Source organism: Palaemon carinicauda, chromosome 10 (assembly GCF_036898095.1).
Source record: "Palaemon carinicauda isolate YSFRI2023 chromosome 10, ASM3689809v2, whole genome shotgun sequence".
In the NCBI taxonomy this organism is placed as follows: domain Eukaryota; kingdom Metazoa; phylum Arthropoda; class Malacostraca; order Decapoda; family Palaemonidae; genus Palaemon; species Palaemon carinicauda.
The window spans coordinates 23,309,723-23,327,222 of NC_090734.1; the positions used below are offsets into that span (position 1 = coordinate 23,309,723).

The 17,500-nt window shown below is 34.1% G+C and overlaps 1 protein-coding gene across 1 annotated transcript in view; it reads left to right on the top strand.

Moving 5' to 3' along the window:
* Positions 1-13,080, top strand: part of LOC137647888 (uncharacterized) — a 19,477-nt gene extending 6,397 nt beyond the window's left edge. The window contains exons 2-3 of the mRNA XM_068380842.1: positions 9,927-10,165; positions 13,009-13,080. Of these exons, the coding sequence (XP_068236943.1) occupies positions 9,927-10,165; positions 13,009-13,080 (311 nt within the window). The remainder of the gene's footprint in view (positions 1-9,926; positions 10,166-13,008) is intronic.
* The last annotated feature ends 4,420 nt before the right edge of the window (positions 13,081-17,500 follow it).

Below are 17,500 nucleotides of genomic sequence, written 5' to 3' on the forward strand. Positions count from 1 at the left end.
TTAAACTCTACGAATCAGAGAAAGATCTTCAAGTAATTATAATAATAAACTCTAAGAATTAGAGGAAGATCTTCAAGACATCAAAATAAAGCTGTAAAACCAGAGAAAGATCTTCAAGAACTCAACGTTATCTACATGTATCTACAATTTTGACTAAGTAACATAGTCCATCGAAATATATATCATTTAATGAATGTTGTAAATACAAACTGATGAACTGGATCTTCAATCAACATCCTAGGAAACCCAAGGACTGACGTTCAACGTTTACAAAACATATCCAGGAAGCACTACATTCAATGGAAACTCGAACGATACATCGCTAACAAAACATCAAGAGAGAGAGAGAGGATGTGTCGACATCACACAGAACCATATATAAGCTAAGTACAAATTTTTAAATTCATTCCAGTTTGGGCAGTGAAGTGTAGTTATCACGAGTCGTTAGTCGATTATTACTGGGGTGAGTGATTTGCTATTCTTTTATTTTCCTTTCATTAAAGGAAACTGTGTTCAACTCCGAATTCTCATCTAGAATTTTTTCTCTCTTTGTGCTAATTCCTTTTTCTTTCAGAAATTTACAGGAAATATCTTTGTGTTCGGTTTTCTTTCAGAAATTCTCGGGAAATGTCTTGGGATTAGTAACATTGTTCGGGGAATTTTATTATACATATGCGTTTACGCAGTGGACGTCTGTATTCATATAGATATTTTGATAGAATTGCAAGAGGTCGAAGAGATAGGAAAAGAAATACAGCAGTAATGACTCCCGCTGTGAGCCCCATCCCTGGACCTAGTGCCGTAGGCCAGACTAATCCTCCTCCAATTGTGACGCTTGTAAATGCCCGGTCAGCAATCCTTCCTTTTCAGGGTCGAGTCAATGGGTTCTTGCCACAAAATATGGAGTCATGGGTTTCATCCGTCAATGCCCATTTAAATGCCAAACAAATCGTAGACCCTTTTGTACAATTACAAGAAGCTAAAAGTTTTATAGATTTTTCTAAGGGGGATGCGAGTGCGTATTTAAGAGGTGTTTCATTTCAAGAAGCAGTTACCTGGGATGATTTCAAAGTTAGGTTACGCGCGGTCTATGGGGGTGAGGAAGCTTTGGATGTAGTATTAACGTTACAAAATACACTTAATCAAGCCACTATGAATCGGCTTAATGTTATTGAGAGAGCAGCTCTCATAGCTGATAGGCTTAATGAATATCAGGACATTTTAGGTAATTCCACTTGGGTTACTTGGGATAACATCTCCGTGAAAGATTTTTTACGATTACTGTATTTAACTTGCATGACACTTATGTTGCCTGAAGCTTTAGTGCGGTGTTTTGATAAGAACGCCTGCAAGTACGGAATTGGATGTATATAAACAGATAAAGAAACATATGTCCAAGAGTCCAGATCTCGATCCCGTGTTAACTCAAGTTTTTGCAAAGAATGAAACAAAGCCACAAACAGTGAACGTAGTTAATAGTCAAGTAGCGGGAATGACGTGTTATAATTGCAAACGTCAAGGTCACTTAAGCGCGGACTGCAGAACGAAATTCTGCTCGATTCATAACAGTTCAACTCATTCATACAATCAATGTTACTCGCGTAAGACACAACAGAATCCCAGAAATACACAGTCAATTCCACAGTCAGTTCCATATGGAAATAAAAAGAAAAATCCTCATTTTAACAATAAGAAGAAACAACCAAATGTCAATGTAGTTCAGAGTCCAAAGCAAACAAACACTTCTTCGAATATCGCTGAGCCTGGGTCGTCAAACCAGACCTTGCAAGGTCAGACTAATTTTCAGAATGTGCAGAGCAAAGCAAATACCACATAGTTAACTCCAGAGGGGAAGAGAGTGATGTTGGTCAAGGTCATTCATGTCAACATCAATAGTATTGAATAATCAATTTAATGTTTTATCAGATAATTGTGAGACAATAGATTTTCCTATGAAACACACGGCCGAATTAAGAAAAACAGTGCATGCTCCCGTAGATTTGCAACGACTTCATACAATAATAAGCCAAAATGAGTTACGACCAACCTTATACGCTGTAAATTTAGAACACAAATCCTTTACGTTTTTTTTTTGACTCTGGTAGTCCACGTAATATCATGGATTTGAAGACACATCATTTGTTGTTTTCGAACTTTCCAATTGAAAAATCCGGAGTTAAACTCTCGGGAATAGAAAATAATGAATTAAATGTCATAGGCATAACTCATGTTCAGTTCAAAGTCGGTAAACGCACGTTTGCCGATACATTTGTTGTTGTACAAAACATTGATATGTATCCAGCTGTAATTATAGGATACCCATCTATGGGAAATCAAAACATTATCTTAGCCCCTGCCAAGCACGGCATGTATATCAAAGGGAAATTCTATAAGTCTTCTAATACCTTAAAATCAGTTTTGGATAAAAAAGAGACGACAAATGTAACCGTAACGTACGTTGAAGAACCAATAACTTGTCTCACTAATAAAGAAATAATATACGCGACCCAGCAGAATTCTCGTTCACCCGTAATATCATCTTGCACGCAATCTATCGAACCAAACGTACCTTCGAATTTAATAGTGCTAATAAAGAAAACATTACCGGGATCTGAAATATTAATCCTTTCCGACACTTTGAAAACTAACGGAATGTCTGTCACACAAGCTATTTATACAGTAGGCTCATATCAGCAATGTAATATTGAAGTCTGTAATCATTTAAATAACACTTTAGTAATTCAAAAAGATCAACATATCTTGGATGTAGAAGTTTATAAACATCGTATTCTTACCGTTGCTGAGATCAATCACTCTCAATCAGTTGCGGATGAATCCCTTTTGCGGTCTATTAAAAATAAAATCAATAAAGACATTCAAGACGAAGAAATTCAGCAGAAAATTTTTGGACTTTTAACTAAATATCATGATGTTTTTTTCCACCACAGATGGATCCTTAGTAAAAACAGATGTGATCGAGCATCAAATAAGGTTAAAAGACAAGCAGAAAATTATCTATGTACCCTCGTACAGACTCCCTATGAAATTCCAGAATGAGATAAATGATGAAGTAGGTAAAATGCTAGAAGAAGGAGTCATTAGGAAATCAAACAGCCCTTATAATTTTCCTTTAATAGTTGTACCGAAAAAAGATAGAACATGGCGTATCTGTGTCGACTTCCGTCGTCTAAACGAGGAGACGATCCCTGATCGATTCCCAGTGCCATGTACTGATGATATTTTGTCTTTGTTAGGTCAGAATAAATATTTTACCAGTTTGGACTTACTTAAAGGCTTTCACCAGATATCATTAGAAGAAGATAGTATCCCATACACAGCCTTCAGCACAGCCAGGGGACATTATGAATTTTTACGGATGCCTTTTGGTTTACGTTGTGCTCCTATAACATTTACAAGAATGATTAACATAGTGTTTGGAGACTTGATAGGGGATATATTGCATGCCTATATTATATCATCTTGTAATCTTTTCCAACACCTTAGAAGAACATCTACGTAAGTTAGAACTAGTACTACAGAGATTAAGACAACATAACTTAAGGGTAAAGATTAGTAAGTGTGAGTTTTTCAAAACAGAATTAATATATTTGGGTTTCATGGTGTCAAGCCAAGGTCTTAAAGTAGTCCATGATAAGGTGTCGGCTATACGTAATTTTCCCATACCTACTGATGTCAAGGGAATAAAGCAATTTCTGGGTTGTAGTGGATATTACAGGCGTTTTATACGCAACTATTCAATAATAGCCGCTCCTTTAACTGATCTTATGAAGAAGGGCGTAGATTTCATATGGTCTGAGCAACATCAACAGGCGTTTAATACCTTGAAAGGTGAACTGTGCAGTTCTCCTATCTTAAAATTTCCTGACTTCGGTAAGGAATTCTTCATTGCAACAGACGCCTCAGACTTAGGAGTAGGAGGGGTATTGCTTCAGCAATATGATAAAAAAATTTTCCCGATAGCCTTTTATTCTCGAAAATTGTGAACTTCCGAAAGTAAGTATGCAGTAATAGACAAGGAAGGGCTAGCTATTGTTAATTCACTAGTGCATTTTAAGTTCATAATTTACGGTTATCCCGTTAAGGTTCTTACTGACCATAAACCACTAACAGAGTTCTTTAAAGGCTTCAACCACAGCCCTAAACGAACTCGGTGGCATTTGATCATTCAAGATTTTGGCGCAAGAATCGGGTATTTACCTGGGAAAGCAAATATCATTGCGGAGGCACTATCACGCAACCCCGTGTCATCTTGTACAGAGCCTTTAGCTGAATTAATAGATATATCAACATCCATGCCTATTGTTAAAACGATATCTGAACAAGAAGATTTAGGCTGGAGCGCTGAATTGTTACAGACTGAGCAAAGAAAAGATCAGAAAATAGAAACAATTATAAATGCTTTGAAAGGCAATCATAAGGAAAAGGGATATATAAAGTATAGGCAGCAGAATTATATAATCAAAGATAATATTCTGTGTAGGACTGTGACAAGAAAAACCTGCAATACACCACATGTAACTAACGATCAGGTATGAGTACCAATCTCACTTATTTCCACGGTCCTGAATTGGTTGCATTCAAATCCATTACATGGACACCTGGGGTTCTCATTAATGTCACAGAAAGCCAAATTATTGTTTTATTGGCATACGATGCTTACAGATATAAAAAGACACATAGCTAATTGTTGCACATGTCAGGAAAACAAAGGGTATACGAAAACACCTGTCAGCCTAGGGGCTTATCCTGTGCCCAATCAACCCTTTGAAAGAATACATTTAGATTTGTTAACAGGATTTTACAAGTCAGACAGAGGAAATAAGCACCTCTTAGTAATTATAGATGCTTTAACTCGATATACAGAACGAATAGCGCTTAAAACTAAAACTGCGATTGAATGCGCTAGGAAGTTTTACGAGTGTTACATTTGTAAACATGGAATTCCACACATGATAATCTCAGACTCGGGTGGTGAATTTAATAATCACTTTCTTACCTCAATGTGTGAATTCCTCAGCATAAAGAAAATAAATACCATGATATATCACCCAGAGTCGAATGGGCTAGTGGAAAGTGCAAATAGGAAGATTTTAAATATATTAAGAGTAACACTAGGGGGATCAGACCCCAACTGGGATATTGCAATACCGGCGGCACTGAGTACTCTGAATCTTTCATATCATATATCAATTAAAATGTCACCGCATGAAGCATTGTATGGTACCCCAGTTAGAACACCTTTCCATGTATTAACGCCTACAACTAATCTATCAAATCCTTTAAAAGAATGTATAAATGCAAGTATAAGTCGATATGATATCCTTCGAAAGAATTTAGACGAATCACAAATCATAATGAAAAGGATTCATGATAAAATAGCGAAGCCAACTAAAACATATGCCGTGGGTGATAACATTTATATTCAAATCAATGTGCGTAAAGGACTCAATTATAAACTAACACCAAAGTTTGAAGGCCCATTTGACATTTTGGAAACATTAACGGCCAATAGGTTTAGTGTTCAAAACGTATCCCAACCCACGGATGAAAAGATAGTACCATTGGCTCACATAAGAAATTAAAAAAAAGGGAAAGAAAAGAGAGGGAAAGAAGTGAGGGAAATTTTTTTTATTTTATGTGATTAAAAGTTTTCTTCTTAATACAGGAGTAATTAAATATATTTTTTTCTCGTTACAGGTTTCCAAGATGAATTTTTTTTTGTTGGGAGTGATAATGTTCGCTCAGACATTTTTCTCGTGTGGGATGAGCTCTAAAACTAAAAGTATAAATTTTAAATATGGCACTATAGTTGAAAGACAAGAAGACATTTTTATTACATTGAGCAACGTAGTTGTAGAAGTGAATATGCAAGCAACTTTTCTTCAAGAGAATGATGTCACTAGCTTAAGAACCGCCATTTCAAGGTTTTCTGCCTCATTGGATGAGTTGTATAGAAGACATTTTCATTTGACTACAGAGAGTTTGCTTGGATCAACATTAAAAGTTGCAGAGATGCTATCTGATGACTTGATAAATAAAACTTACGAGACAGGATCTTTGGCTTATGACCTTTTGATGTGGACTGTAGGACACGAACATAAAGAAAGACGAAATCCGTTTATTTATGCTGCATTAAACATCTTTGGGTCTATTGTAAGTTTAGGTTTAGGAATATCCAATCGTCGTAAAATTAGTGATCAAAATAAGAAAATTGAGTTCTTGACTCATGAAGATGAATTGATTATGTCAGAACTAAGGAATCAGTTAGCTTCAATCAATCAAGTTATGGATTTAGTAAATGAACATTCAAATAATATTATTCAGATTATGGAGGTACAGGATTTGTTGGCAACGTTAACGTATTATGATTCAAAGATAGATCACATACATAACAGAATTGCACATTTCATTGAGAAATCCAAGGATTATGTAGAATCTATCACGTTAGCAACTAAAGGTGTACTGTCGCCCCATTTGTTGCCTATAAATTACTTAAAGTTAATTGTGGAGAACGGAAGGGATAAACTAGGCTATGTTCATTTGTTAGACGAACGTAGGTTAGAATTTTATTACAGCCTAATTACAGTAAGCGTTGATAATAACAAGATTACGATTACAATTCCCTTTGATTCTTCTGATGCCTGGCAATCTTACAGGATATCACCATTTCCGACTTTCATGACGAATCACTCAAATCCAGTAATATCCAGTTTGACAGGACACGTATTGATTTCCCCAGACAAGGAAACATATACGGTCATTAAAGACTTAAATCAATTAGCTCACTGTTCAGACCCAATGGATAGAAAAATATATACAGCTGACTCATTTGAATTCCATAAAATCTTAATGGATTCATGCGAGTTAGGTATAGTGCTAGACGGTGCTCTCTCCCATACAAGTGAAAATTGTCTGGATAAGCTTTATCCCTTTGACAATAATGAGTTCAATTGCAGACTGAACAATGGCTCGTGGATACGATACGACAAGGACGGCTTCAATGTATCATGCCCTGACGGATCCACGTCGTTCGCCCACATCTTTGTTGCAGCAGATGGTTGTATTGGGACTTCCCCTAATTCCATGGTGACTGGTATAAGGACACTCATCAGAGAACGAGCCTACTTCGCGAACTTCACGTGGACCTCTACAATGACAGCACTACCTCTCCCGTACAACAGACAGGTTGCCAAGCGGTTGATGAAATTAACCTGTCACCGACTTATATGGAAATTCTTCACCCCATACTACTAGCAGGATTGGGTATCACGGTGGTGATATTTATCGCCGTGAACATCCTTGTTTGGCGTAGGTTACGGTACAGCAGGAAGCTAAAACAGAATGTTTCGCCATGTCCAGACAAAACTCCTTATTTAATTCAGTTTAAAGCCGTTTGAAGTGGCCACCTCATTCGATAAAGGAGTAAAATCTTGGAATTTGAATTTGTATGAAAAGCTGTTAGTACGCTAGTAATATGTAAATGAGGAAATTTTTTAACTTTGCATGGTTAAAAATACATTTTAAAAAAACATTTAAAAAATATAAATCATTTTTCTATCGGCATCTAATAAAATATATAAGCCGGGATGTTAAAAAGAAAAGAGAAAAAAAATTAACAGAATCTATGGGCATCTAATAAATTATATCAACCCTATATATATATATATATATATATATATATATATATATATATATATATATATATATATATATATATATATATATATATATATATATATATATATATATATATATATATATATATATATATATATATATATATATATATATATATATATATATATATATATATATATATATATGTATATATATATATATATATGTACGAAACCGTGGTACGTGTACGTACCAGGAATTCGTGTTTGTGCACTAAAAAATTGAATTTTTACCAAGGTGACAAATATTTTTATTAGTTACCGTATTGTGTTAATCTATGTTTCTGACAAAGGTAACAATTATTCTTTAACAAGTTACCGAATCATATTTATGTCAGTATTTTTTTTTTGGTACCATATAGTCATTTGCTAGCAATGTACCATATATATGATCTGTATTTATCATGCATTTTTTTTTTGCTTTGGTAATATCTTTTCATATGCATTATTGTTATTATTTTTTGATGTGCCTATTTGGACATTCGTCCTCGTTTGCTTATGGCTAAAGTTAAACAAAAAATAATACATATATCCAGTCACGCCTCGTAAACATGTTTTGGCTTGTTGTTAAATTTTTTTTGAAAAAATTGAGATAGCTGGCCGAGCTAATGTAATAAATGAAATAATTGTTATTACATGTTTAAAACACATGACGTAATATGTCATTTTGGATGAAGATGCTAGCCGTGAGATTTGCTGTAGTCATGTAAAATCATAAACAGGATGCACTATGCAGCCTCGGCAATGTAACATTTTTCTTAAACGTCAACACCAATGCATCAGTGTGTGAAAGATTGTGACGTCACCTGATGCAGGTGTCTTCCGAGATTGTGTTTAAAATGCTACGTCAACTAAGCATACGATATCTGTGATATCGATAATTTAATCAGTTCATATCTATACTTCACCAGAATTTGTCATCCGACCAAACCAGCTCCCTCCTATGATGGAGATGCTTAACTCTGTTGTTTTTAGAGAATAAATACTTTTAAAGCTAATAAGATGTACTTCGTTATCCAGCCTTAACATCTTAAACGACACATACTCAATGTGTGCTTATAAAAGTAGCACACTTATATATATATATTTATATATATATATATATATATATATATATATATATATATATATATATATATATATATATATATATATATATATATATATATATATATATATATATATATATATATATTAATCCCGCTTACAAGGTAAGTGATTTTTTATTGCATCGTACGTGGTCAAAAGTTTATCTTTTGCTATACATATTGTTGTCTGCCACAATAACCAAATAACCATCTATCAGCCGTGCCCTTAGTGTCCCGTTAAGTGAACCGAATTTAATGAGGTCATCTGTACATTAGTTGCGATTATTTAGAAAATATTCATACCATCTCTCTCTCTCTCTCTCTCTCTCTCTCTCTCTCTCTCTCTCTCTCTCTCTCTCTCTCTCTCTCTCTCTCTCTCTCTCTCTCTCTCTCTTCTTCTTCTTCTTTTACTTCTTCTTCTTCTTGATTATAAAACTAGAAAAAGTGAACTTTACATAATGTTCCGAAAGACAGTTAACGAATGAAAGGCCACACAACGTGAAAAACTAGGTTATATTCCACCGATCTACAAGAAGGGACCAAAAGAAGAACCTGGCAACTACAGACCAGCGTGTCTAACTTCAGTGCTTGCAAGAGTTTTTAACAGATTATAGTAAATTTGATAATAGAACAAATGGAGAAAAACAATATTCAGATACACAGCTAACGTATTTCCGGACAAAATACATCATGCGTGACAAATATTTTGGAATTTATCCACATGTCTAGCATTCATGACAAAAGCAGGGCAGTAGACATCATAAACATAAACTTTTAAAATACTTTCGACAAAGTTCCTTATGAAAAATAAATGTTAAAAATTGGAGCCCTAGGCATCGTTGAAGAGTCATCTGAATGGAACGAAGATTGGCTAACAAACAGAAAACAGAGAATTATAATCAATGGATTTAATCAAAGTAGGTATCTGTTACAAGCGGAGTACTTCAAGGATATTTCCTTGGACCATTGCTATTCTGATCTACATCAAAGATATGGATTTATGATTAAGTAGAATACTCAAATTTGCCGAGGATACTAAACTAGGCATAAATGCCTCTAACTCAGAAAAGACGGAAGCCTTACTATGGGATCTAATGAACCTAGGAGAATGGTTCAGAAAATGTCAAATGTCTTTCAACAGTTGGAAATTCCGTCATGCACAATGATTATAGTAACCCACAATCAGATTATTCACAGCTGGGTAATGAAATAGAAAATGTGATCCGGGAGGAAGATCTCGGTAGTATCATCATTAAAGATTTGAAGTTAAACAAAAAGAGCATAAAAGCTGAAAAGAAAGCACAGAAACTAATAGGCTACACGAAGAGACAATTCAAATACAGAGACAAAGACACTGTACTACAGCCTTACAGATCACTAGTAAGACCCCATCTAGAATACAGTGTCCAATTCTAGACTCCAAGTATTGAGAAGGATATAGATAGACTGGAAGCAGTACAAGTTAGGGTCATCATACTAGTTTCAACTCGAAGGCAATTGTGATATAGATGGAGGATGGAACGTTTGAACGTATTTGATCTACAAACTCGACAGCTAACGGGACATTAATAGAGTCATTGAAAATTCTTTTGTAATAATTCAAAGGCAAATTACAACAATCTATTCCCCCTTAGCAGAAATCAGTCCAGAGGAAACGGATTCGAACTGGAATTGAAAAGATGCAACACGACCCAATGTGGCAATTTCTTCACGTAAAAAATAGCCAATACTTGGAACAGACTTCCAGCGAATGTAGTAAACAGTAACACAGTAAACAAGTTCAAGAATAAGTTAAACTAGTTCATAAAAACTCTGTAAATACTTAAACTAAATTGTTCTACCGAAGAGCAAATGGAGTCTCCACTGATAGGCTAAAAAGTCCCTGAGGCATCAAAAATCATTGTAACTCCTAGTAAACTCTCTCTCTCTCTCTCTCTCTCTCTCTCTCTCTCTCTCTCTCTCTCTCTCTCTCTCTCTCTCTCTCTCTCTCTCTCTCTCTCTCTACAAAAATACTTGAAAATCATCCGTCTCTTTAGCATCACGTGATATGTATCGAAATTAATGGAGATGACTATACGTTAGTCGGGATGGCTTCATAGCTATTTATAACTCTCTCTCTCTCTCTCTCTCTCTCTCTCTCTCTCTCTCTCTCTCTCTCTCTCTCTCTCTCTCTCTCTCTCTCTCTCACACACACACACACACACACAACACTACACTGATTTCGGTACACTTAATCGGAACCTGAGAAGGCCTCTGATTATTATACATCTTATAAACACGTGGTCAAGAGAATGATTTATTTATTTGACGAAATGCTATTATGTCGAAAAAAAAATCCCATTCATTCTAACACATACGAAAGAAAGAATTTACCGACCATCATTTTCAAGAGAGGTTGAAAAATTAGAATTGTAGGTTAGGTGATTTTTCCCTGAATGTAGCAAAAATGTAGCGCAATACACCCGTTTTTTCGTTTAATAGCAATAAACCTTTCACCCATTAACGTAGTTCTGGCCTAATGCGTTGGCTATTAATGGATCGTAAATTTGACGAGGTTTATAGGCTTCTAAAAGGACCCATTATAGAACTTTTTCCTGGGTTTTTTACTTGTTTTAATTAAAACATTGTTATACAACGTACATTTTGTTTATGATCTTAATCATAATGACATCAAGTTCACTTGTTACCAGATTAATAATAATTTAGTCAGCAGCTATATTCTAAATGGAAAATAATAAAGAAATAACAATCATTGAAACTGTTCAAGGAATAATAAGGTTCACAAAATGAAGTGTGCATTTATTTTGTTTAACCAATTATTGTGTGAATATTCCTAAAGTATAGTCTAAACATGTAAGAAAAGTTCATATCATATCAAAAACATAATAAATCATGTATGCAAAAAAAGTCAGTTGGGATCAAATATGAAATAAATTTTAAAGGAAAAACAATTCTAAATACTCGAAGAATAATATGTATATATTGATAAAAAAAAACTTCACATTAGTTTATTTAGTTCAAAGTTTCTGAAATTTTACATGTTATAACACATTAGTATGGTGTTTTGAAATGTACAATACCCCTCCACACACTTATATATATATATATATATATATATATATATATATATATATATATATATATATATATATATATATATATATATATATATATATATATATATATATATATATATATATATATATATATATATATATATATATATATATATATATATATATATATATATATATATATATATATGTGTGTGTGTGTGTGTGTGTGTGTGTATATATATATGTGTATGAGAGTGTACAAACCACTATGTATGACATTTATATAATATGATAAAGCTTTTAATTCTGTAAAAACGTCAGCAAAAACAAAAGCCTTTCAAAAACAACGAGTAGAAGAAAGAACGCTTGAATACATAATGATAGTGAACAAATTACATTTGATAAAGTAGCTAAACAAGGAGACCCCATCTCTTCCAAATTATTTATAGCATACTTAGATTAAGCTATTGATAATTTAGACTGTGATAATGTAGGGATTGATATTACGCTGAATACCTAGTTGTGTTTAGTGAATCCTGAGAGGAATTGCAAAAGATAATGGGTGATTTAAATAGAGGAAAAAATGTAGGATTGTCAATGAATATGATTAGAACTAAGATATCTTTCAATTTAGATGCAGATACAACAAAAACGTTATTCTGGGAGGTCTTGAAATTGTTAATGAATATACGTACATGGGCAGACATCAAGTGTTTTCCCGGGACACGAGACCGAAATTATAAGAAGTATAAGCAGGTGATGAAGAATAGTTGGTAAGCATAATTATAATATGGAAGGTAAAATGCCACTTTCTTTACATACATTGTGGTACAGACTGGTAAAATCTAAATTGTTATAGATATAGAAATTTTACGAAAACAGAAAATTCAATTTACGAAGAGCTACCTCAAGGACGGTGGCAGAAATTGGTATCTAGGTCAGGAATAAGAAATTAAAGGACCACAAGATTTTGTCCAACAAATTAAGATAAGATTACTCAGTGGAAGAACCGGTAAGAGAACAACACTCGAAACAAGTCTGAATTTATTTATCACTGAACATATTGATAGTTTGTTGATAAGCCAATTTCCTAAGCTAACAAAAACAGACCGATTGTGTTCGTCAAAATTATATTCACAATCAAGATTCCCACCTAAAATTTCATAGAAGTTGTGTTCTAGTGTAGTAAGTTTATCAATGCAGAGATCTGGATTTTTGGCAGCCACTGCTCTCGAGTAAATTACATTCCTACTTTGAGTTTGGTTAGGGTTCTGCTAGATGTCCCAAAACTTCCACTATGTACTAAGTTTAGCTAGATATCTAATAGAGTAGAATCATGCGCATATGCGCTAAACTAGTTTTCGAACCCTAGCAACATGTCATGTGTATATAGTATGAAAGACAATGGAGCAAGATCCCTACCCGGAGGGATACCAGATAACAAATTCCTATGCTCACTATGGTACCCATCACCTACAATTCTTTGCAGTCTAATACTTAAAAAATCATACAAACTTCCTAAACACAATCACTGAATTTTTGTACAGCATTGTAAAATATAAGGAGAGAATCATATGCTCCAAGGAGCATATGGCCAGAGTGTACTGCATCGGATCTCCCCATCTCTCATTACGGCTGTTTTTTTTCTTTGCCTACACATAATTTTGCATACTCTATCCAAATTCTCCTTTGTCCTAATACACCTGATAACATTAAGATTACCAAACAATTGTTCTTTGCTCAAGGGGTTATCTGCTGCAATAAAGATGTTAGGTGGATATTTTCCTCTTGATAGGGGTACAAGAGACTTTATATATGGCAATAAGCTTTTCTTGGAAAAGGACTCTGCAAATTAAGCGATTGTTTTCTAGTCTTGGATGGTGCCATATTCTATCTACCATTGTATAATTATTACAAGAATACTTAAATTTATGATCATAAGACATTACCTGCACTGCAGAAAAAAAAAAAAAACTATTGACTATTTAGCAAAATAGGAGGGCAAACGAACTAAACAGTTTAGATTGCCTTAATCATATTGGTAAACATGTAAAAGGTTTGGTGAACACCTATTAAAAGGTAAACAGTTTGGTGAACACATATTAGAAATTACATTTTCTAGGACAAAGCCTGCATTTACTAATGCTAAAATTCAGACCTCCATTACAAGTGAAACCTTAGTGTGATCGCCAAAAAGAGTCAAAAGCACACTGCTGGATCACCAGGAGTGGCAACAAGAGCAGCAGCAGACTATACGGGTAAATAAGATTTAATGTTATTGATATTGAGAAAAAAATCCATAATAATTTATTAAGAACTAACAGAAAGCATAGTCCAAAGAATGCACATATGGCGTACTGTGACTATGTCTTAACAGAAAGAAGGACTGGACATGACTGGTTTATTAACGAGATATGACCAGCTTATATGCCAAAGAGTCAGAGATAACAATGGAACCCCCACCCCCCAAAAAAAATAATATGCAACATGCAGAGATAAGGTTAAACAGGATTTTCTAATGTAAAAACAAGAGAGAGAGAGAGAGAGAGAGAGAGAGAGAGAGAGAGAGAGAGAGAGAGAGAGAGAGAGAGAGAGAGATGAACAAAAAATTTCCTTCTAAAAAGTTTTGCGCTCTCTAATTCAGAGTGTGAAAGAGACCCTCACTGGATGAAATTTAATTCTTTTAATAGATGGGCCATAAGTTAACATATTTCATTCAGGGGTTACATGGCGTTTCATTTTCTTTTTTCACAAATCCGATTGCAACGGTGGGTTAACGATACAAAGTGATGGACAGTTTTTTTATGTATGAACATCGATCGAAAATCAGTAATTTCTTTGGTACTCTATAATCTTTTGCACTTAAATGTTAAAGGAAGACTTTCCCCTTAATAAAAAAATGAAATAAAGAAATATGACAATTTTACAATAAGCGTATATCGAAAAGCCTAGAAATATATTGTTATGATATAGAAAAGAAAATCGACTTGAATATTTTAGTTCGATTCTCTCTGAGGCCCATTTTAAAAATACAATTACAGATATGGCTTTTTTTTTTGGACATAACAAGAACCTTTCTCACTAGAAGGAAAATCATAATGAACTAGAACGGGCATTGCTTCGCCTATATCATATTGTATATCAAAATAGACAATTGAATTATGCAAATTTTTTCATCCAAATTCATGCACATCGGATGAAAATTAACTTCGATGTAGCACAAGCATAATTCAACCTTTCGTTACCATGACGTTGAGCTTCGACGCAATAACTCCCTAAAAATAATCAAATCAAGCTTAATTATAGGCAATTATCTCACCAAATTTCCTGAGATTCAGAATACACAACTATCAAAACATAACGTTCCCGCAAAGGTAAAAATTCTGGAAATATATACATTATTAGCTTGCTGTGCCTTTCATCGACCACCTTGTTTCACTCCTGCAAACACCTACAATGTTACAATAATTGTCATAACATTTGAGTTGATATAAAAGTAAAGGGTGTCGACACTTAAATGAAAACTTATTGCAGAGACAATCTTATTTCCAAAATCATTGGTGGTTCATTCTAAAAAAAAAAAAAGGGAAGGGGAAAAAAATATAGTAATTGGTAGCTTATTTAACCTGGTCCCTTCACTTTTTCTTATTAAAGCTTGCCAACGTAAAATAATTAACCTAATAGGGGAAGAAATGTCTCATGACTTGTATGCAATAAGAATTATAAAACAGATGATATAGCAAATCACATTACAGAATTCACAAATGCTAAGCTGATGTTATGTTAGCATAAGGGATGAAATGTTATATATTTTCAAGGACTTGGGGTATTTTTCAAATGGATGGTAGGAAATTATTGAAAATATATTCATACGAATATATTATTTAATTTTAGGTGATGAGAATTAACAAAGCCTAATCTTGCATTTAAAATGAATACGTATTCCTAATGTGAATAGCACTTGATATAGAAAGTCATCATATACAATATAATCCGGTAACAGTTCTTAGAAATAAATTGAAAAATATTCTTTACTGTCTTTGATAATGATGCAACCATTGTATTTTCATTATTATGAGTACCATTGTTTTGGTAATAATCATATGAAAATGTATGGATGCAAAACTTCACATGCCAATGATTTTCTTCTTTTTTCACAAACATGAAATTAAAGCAAATAAGTGATTTATTGAATACATAATGCACTCTATAAACCTTTGAAACCTTCATTGAATAAGAGAGAGAGAGAGAGAGAGAGAGAGAGAGAGAGAGAGAGAGAGAGAGAAAGAATTATATTTCTTTTATCTAGGTCGGTCATAATCGGTGTATGAAAGAAAAAAAAAGTATATCAAAGCTGAGTCTAAAATCACTGAAGAGCTTAAATCATGAAAGCTGTCCACAGGGACAAGAGCATCCTAGTTATTTTGATCAAAAGTACCGTGCAGTAGCCAGAGCTTTAAGATCTTAAGATTCCTCACAAATCTTCAATTAAGAAGAGGTTTGGGTAAAAATGGCCCACGGCCCACATTGAAAAATGGCACGTCATCCACCACTTATCACGGTCTTTCCTATAGCTTTGACAAGGCATTAAAGTCTTTATGAACTTGAAAATTGGCGTTACAGACCAAAGAAGCCCATTCAGTTTCTGTTGAACCGAGCATTCTACTTGAAATCCTACAGAAAATATTTACTTATATGTATTGTTCATTGGGTATAATTGGCACAACTACCTTTACTTGCCTTCTCTAGTCGTGTATAATTTGATGTTTACGAGTTCCATATTTATAATTTTTTTTCTCTCCCTCTACTAGCCGATATTCACTATTATATCTGATGATATTTTATTATTATCGAAAACTACTTCTTTTTACTACACAAGTGGTTTATTATTTTGAAGCTATTCTCGGCAAGCAATTGAATGCTTAAAAGCGTTTACTTTCCTGATTTTTCGTCCTAAGCCACAGCAAATAAGAAAAAAAAATCTCTTTAGAATGGAGAAGGGCAAACGTTTTAGTGTCGATATGAAGGAAGTAAGAAAAGAGGTTGTTTTTTCCAATGTAGTCCTGCCTCCTAGTTCGGATGCAAATCTCCCTTGATGTTGTCTTCATCCCTGTCATCCTTACTAACAAGTTCAAAGACAAAAACCGTGCACACATTCATTTCCCACACCCCCCCCCCCCTCACTAATTATTCCTTACAATATGATCAACACCTCATATTGTTTGGAAATGAGTCATAGAACTAGATTCATTTTGATAAATTAGAAGGACGTAAGGAGTTTAATGTGGTTATACCCTGCATGGTAGAATGAGATGTGGACTTAAGTGATGAAAGGAGGTTTGGATAATCTCTACTAACCTCTGCCTATGGGACGTTAGAATATTGCTTGCTTTATACACCTCCAAAGAAGGAGAAGGATACAAAGAGGGGGAAGAGGGAGACACAGAATAGCTGTAACACCTCGTACCAGAATGTCTGCTGATCATGATGACGTGGATGCTTGTTGGACAAGTGACTTTCACTCTCCTAGGACAGTGCCCTTCATCAATCTTCAAGGATTGGAGGAAAATCTTATATACCTGCTATTGACGATAAATTTTTATAATCTTTTTAAGACAAGATACTCACTCGTTCCCATTGTTGAGCAAACAAACATTTA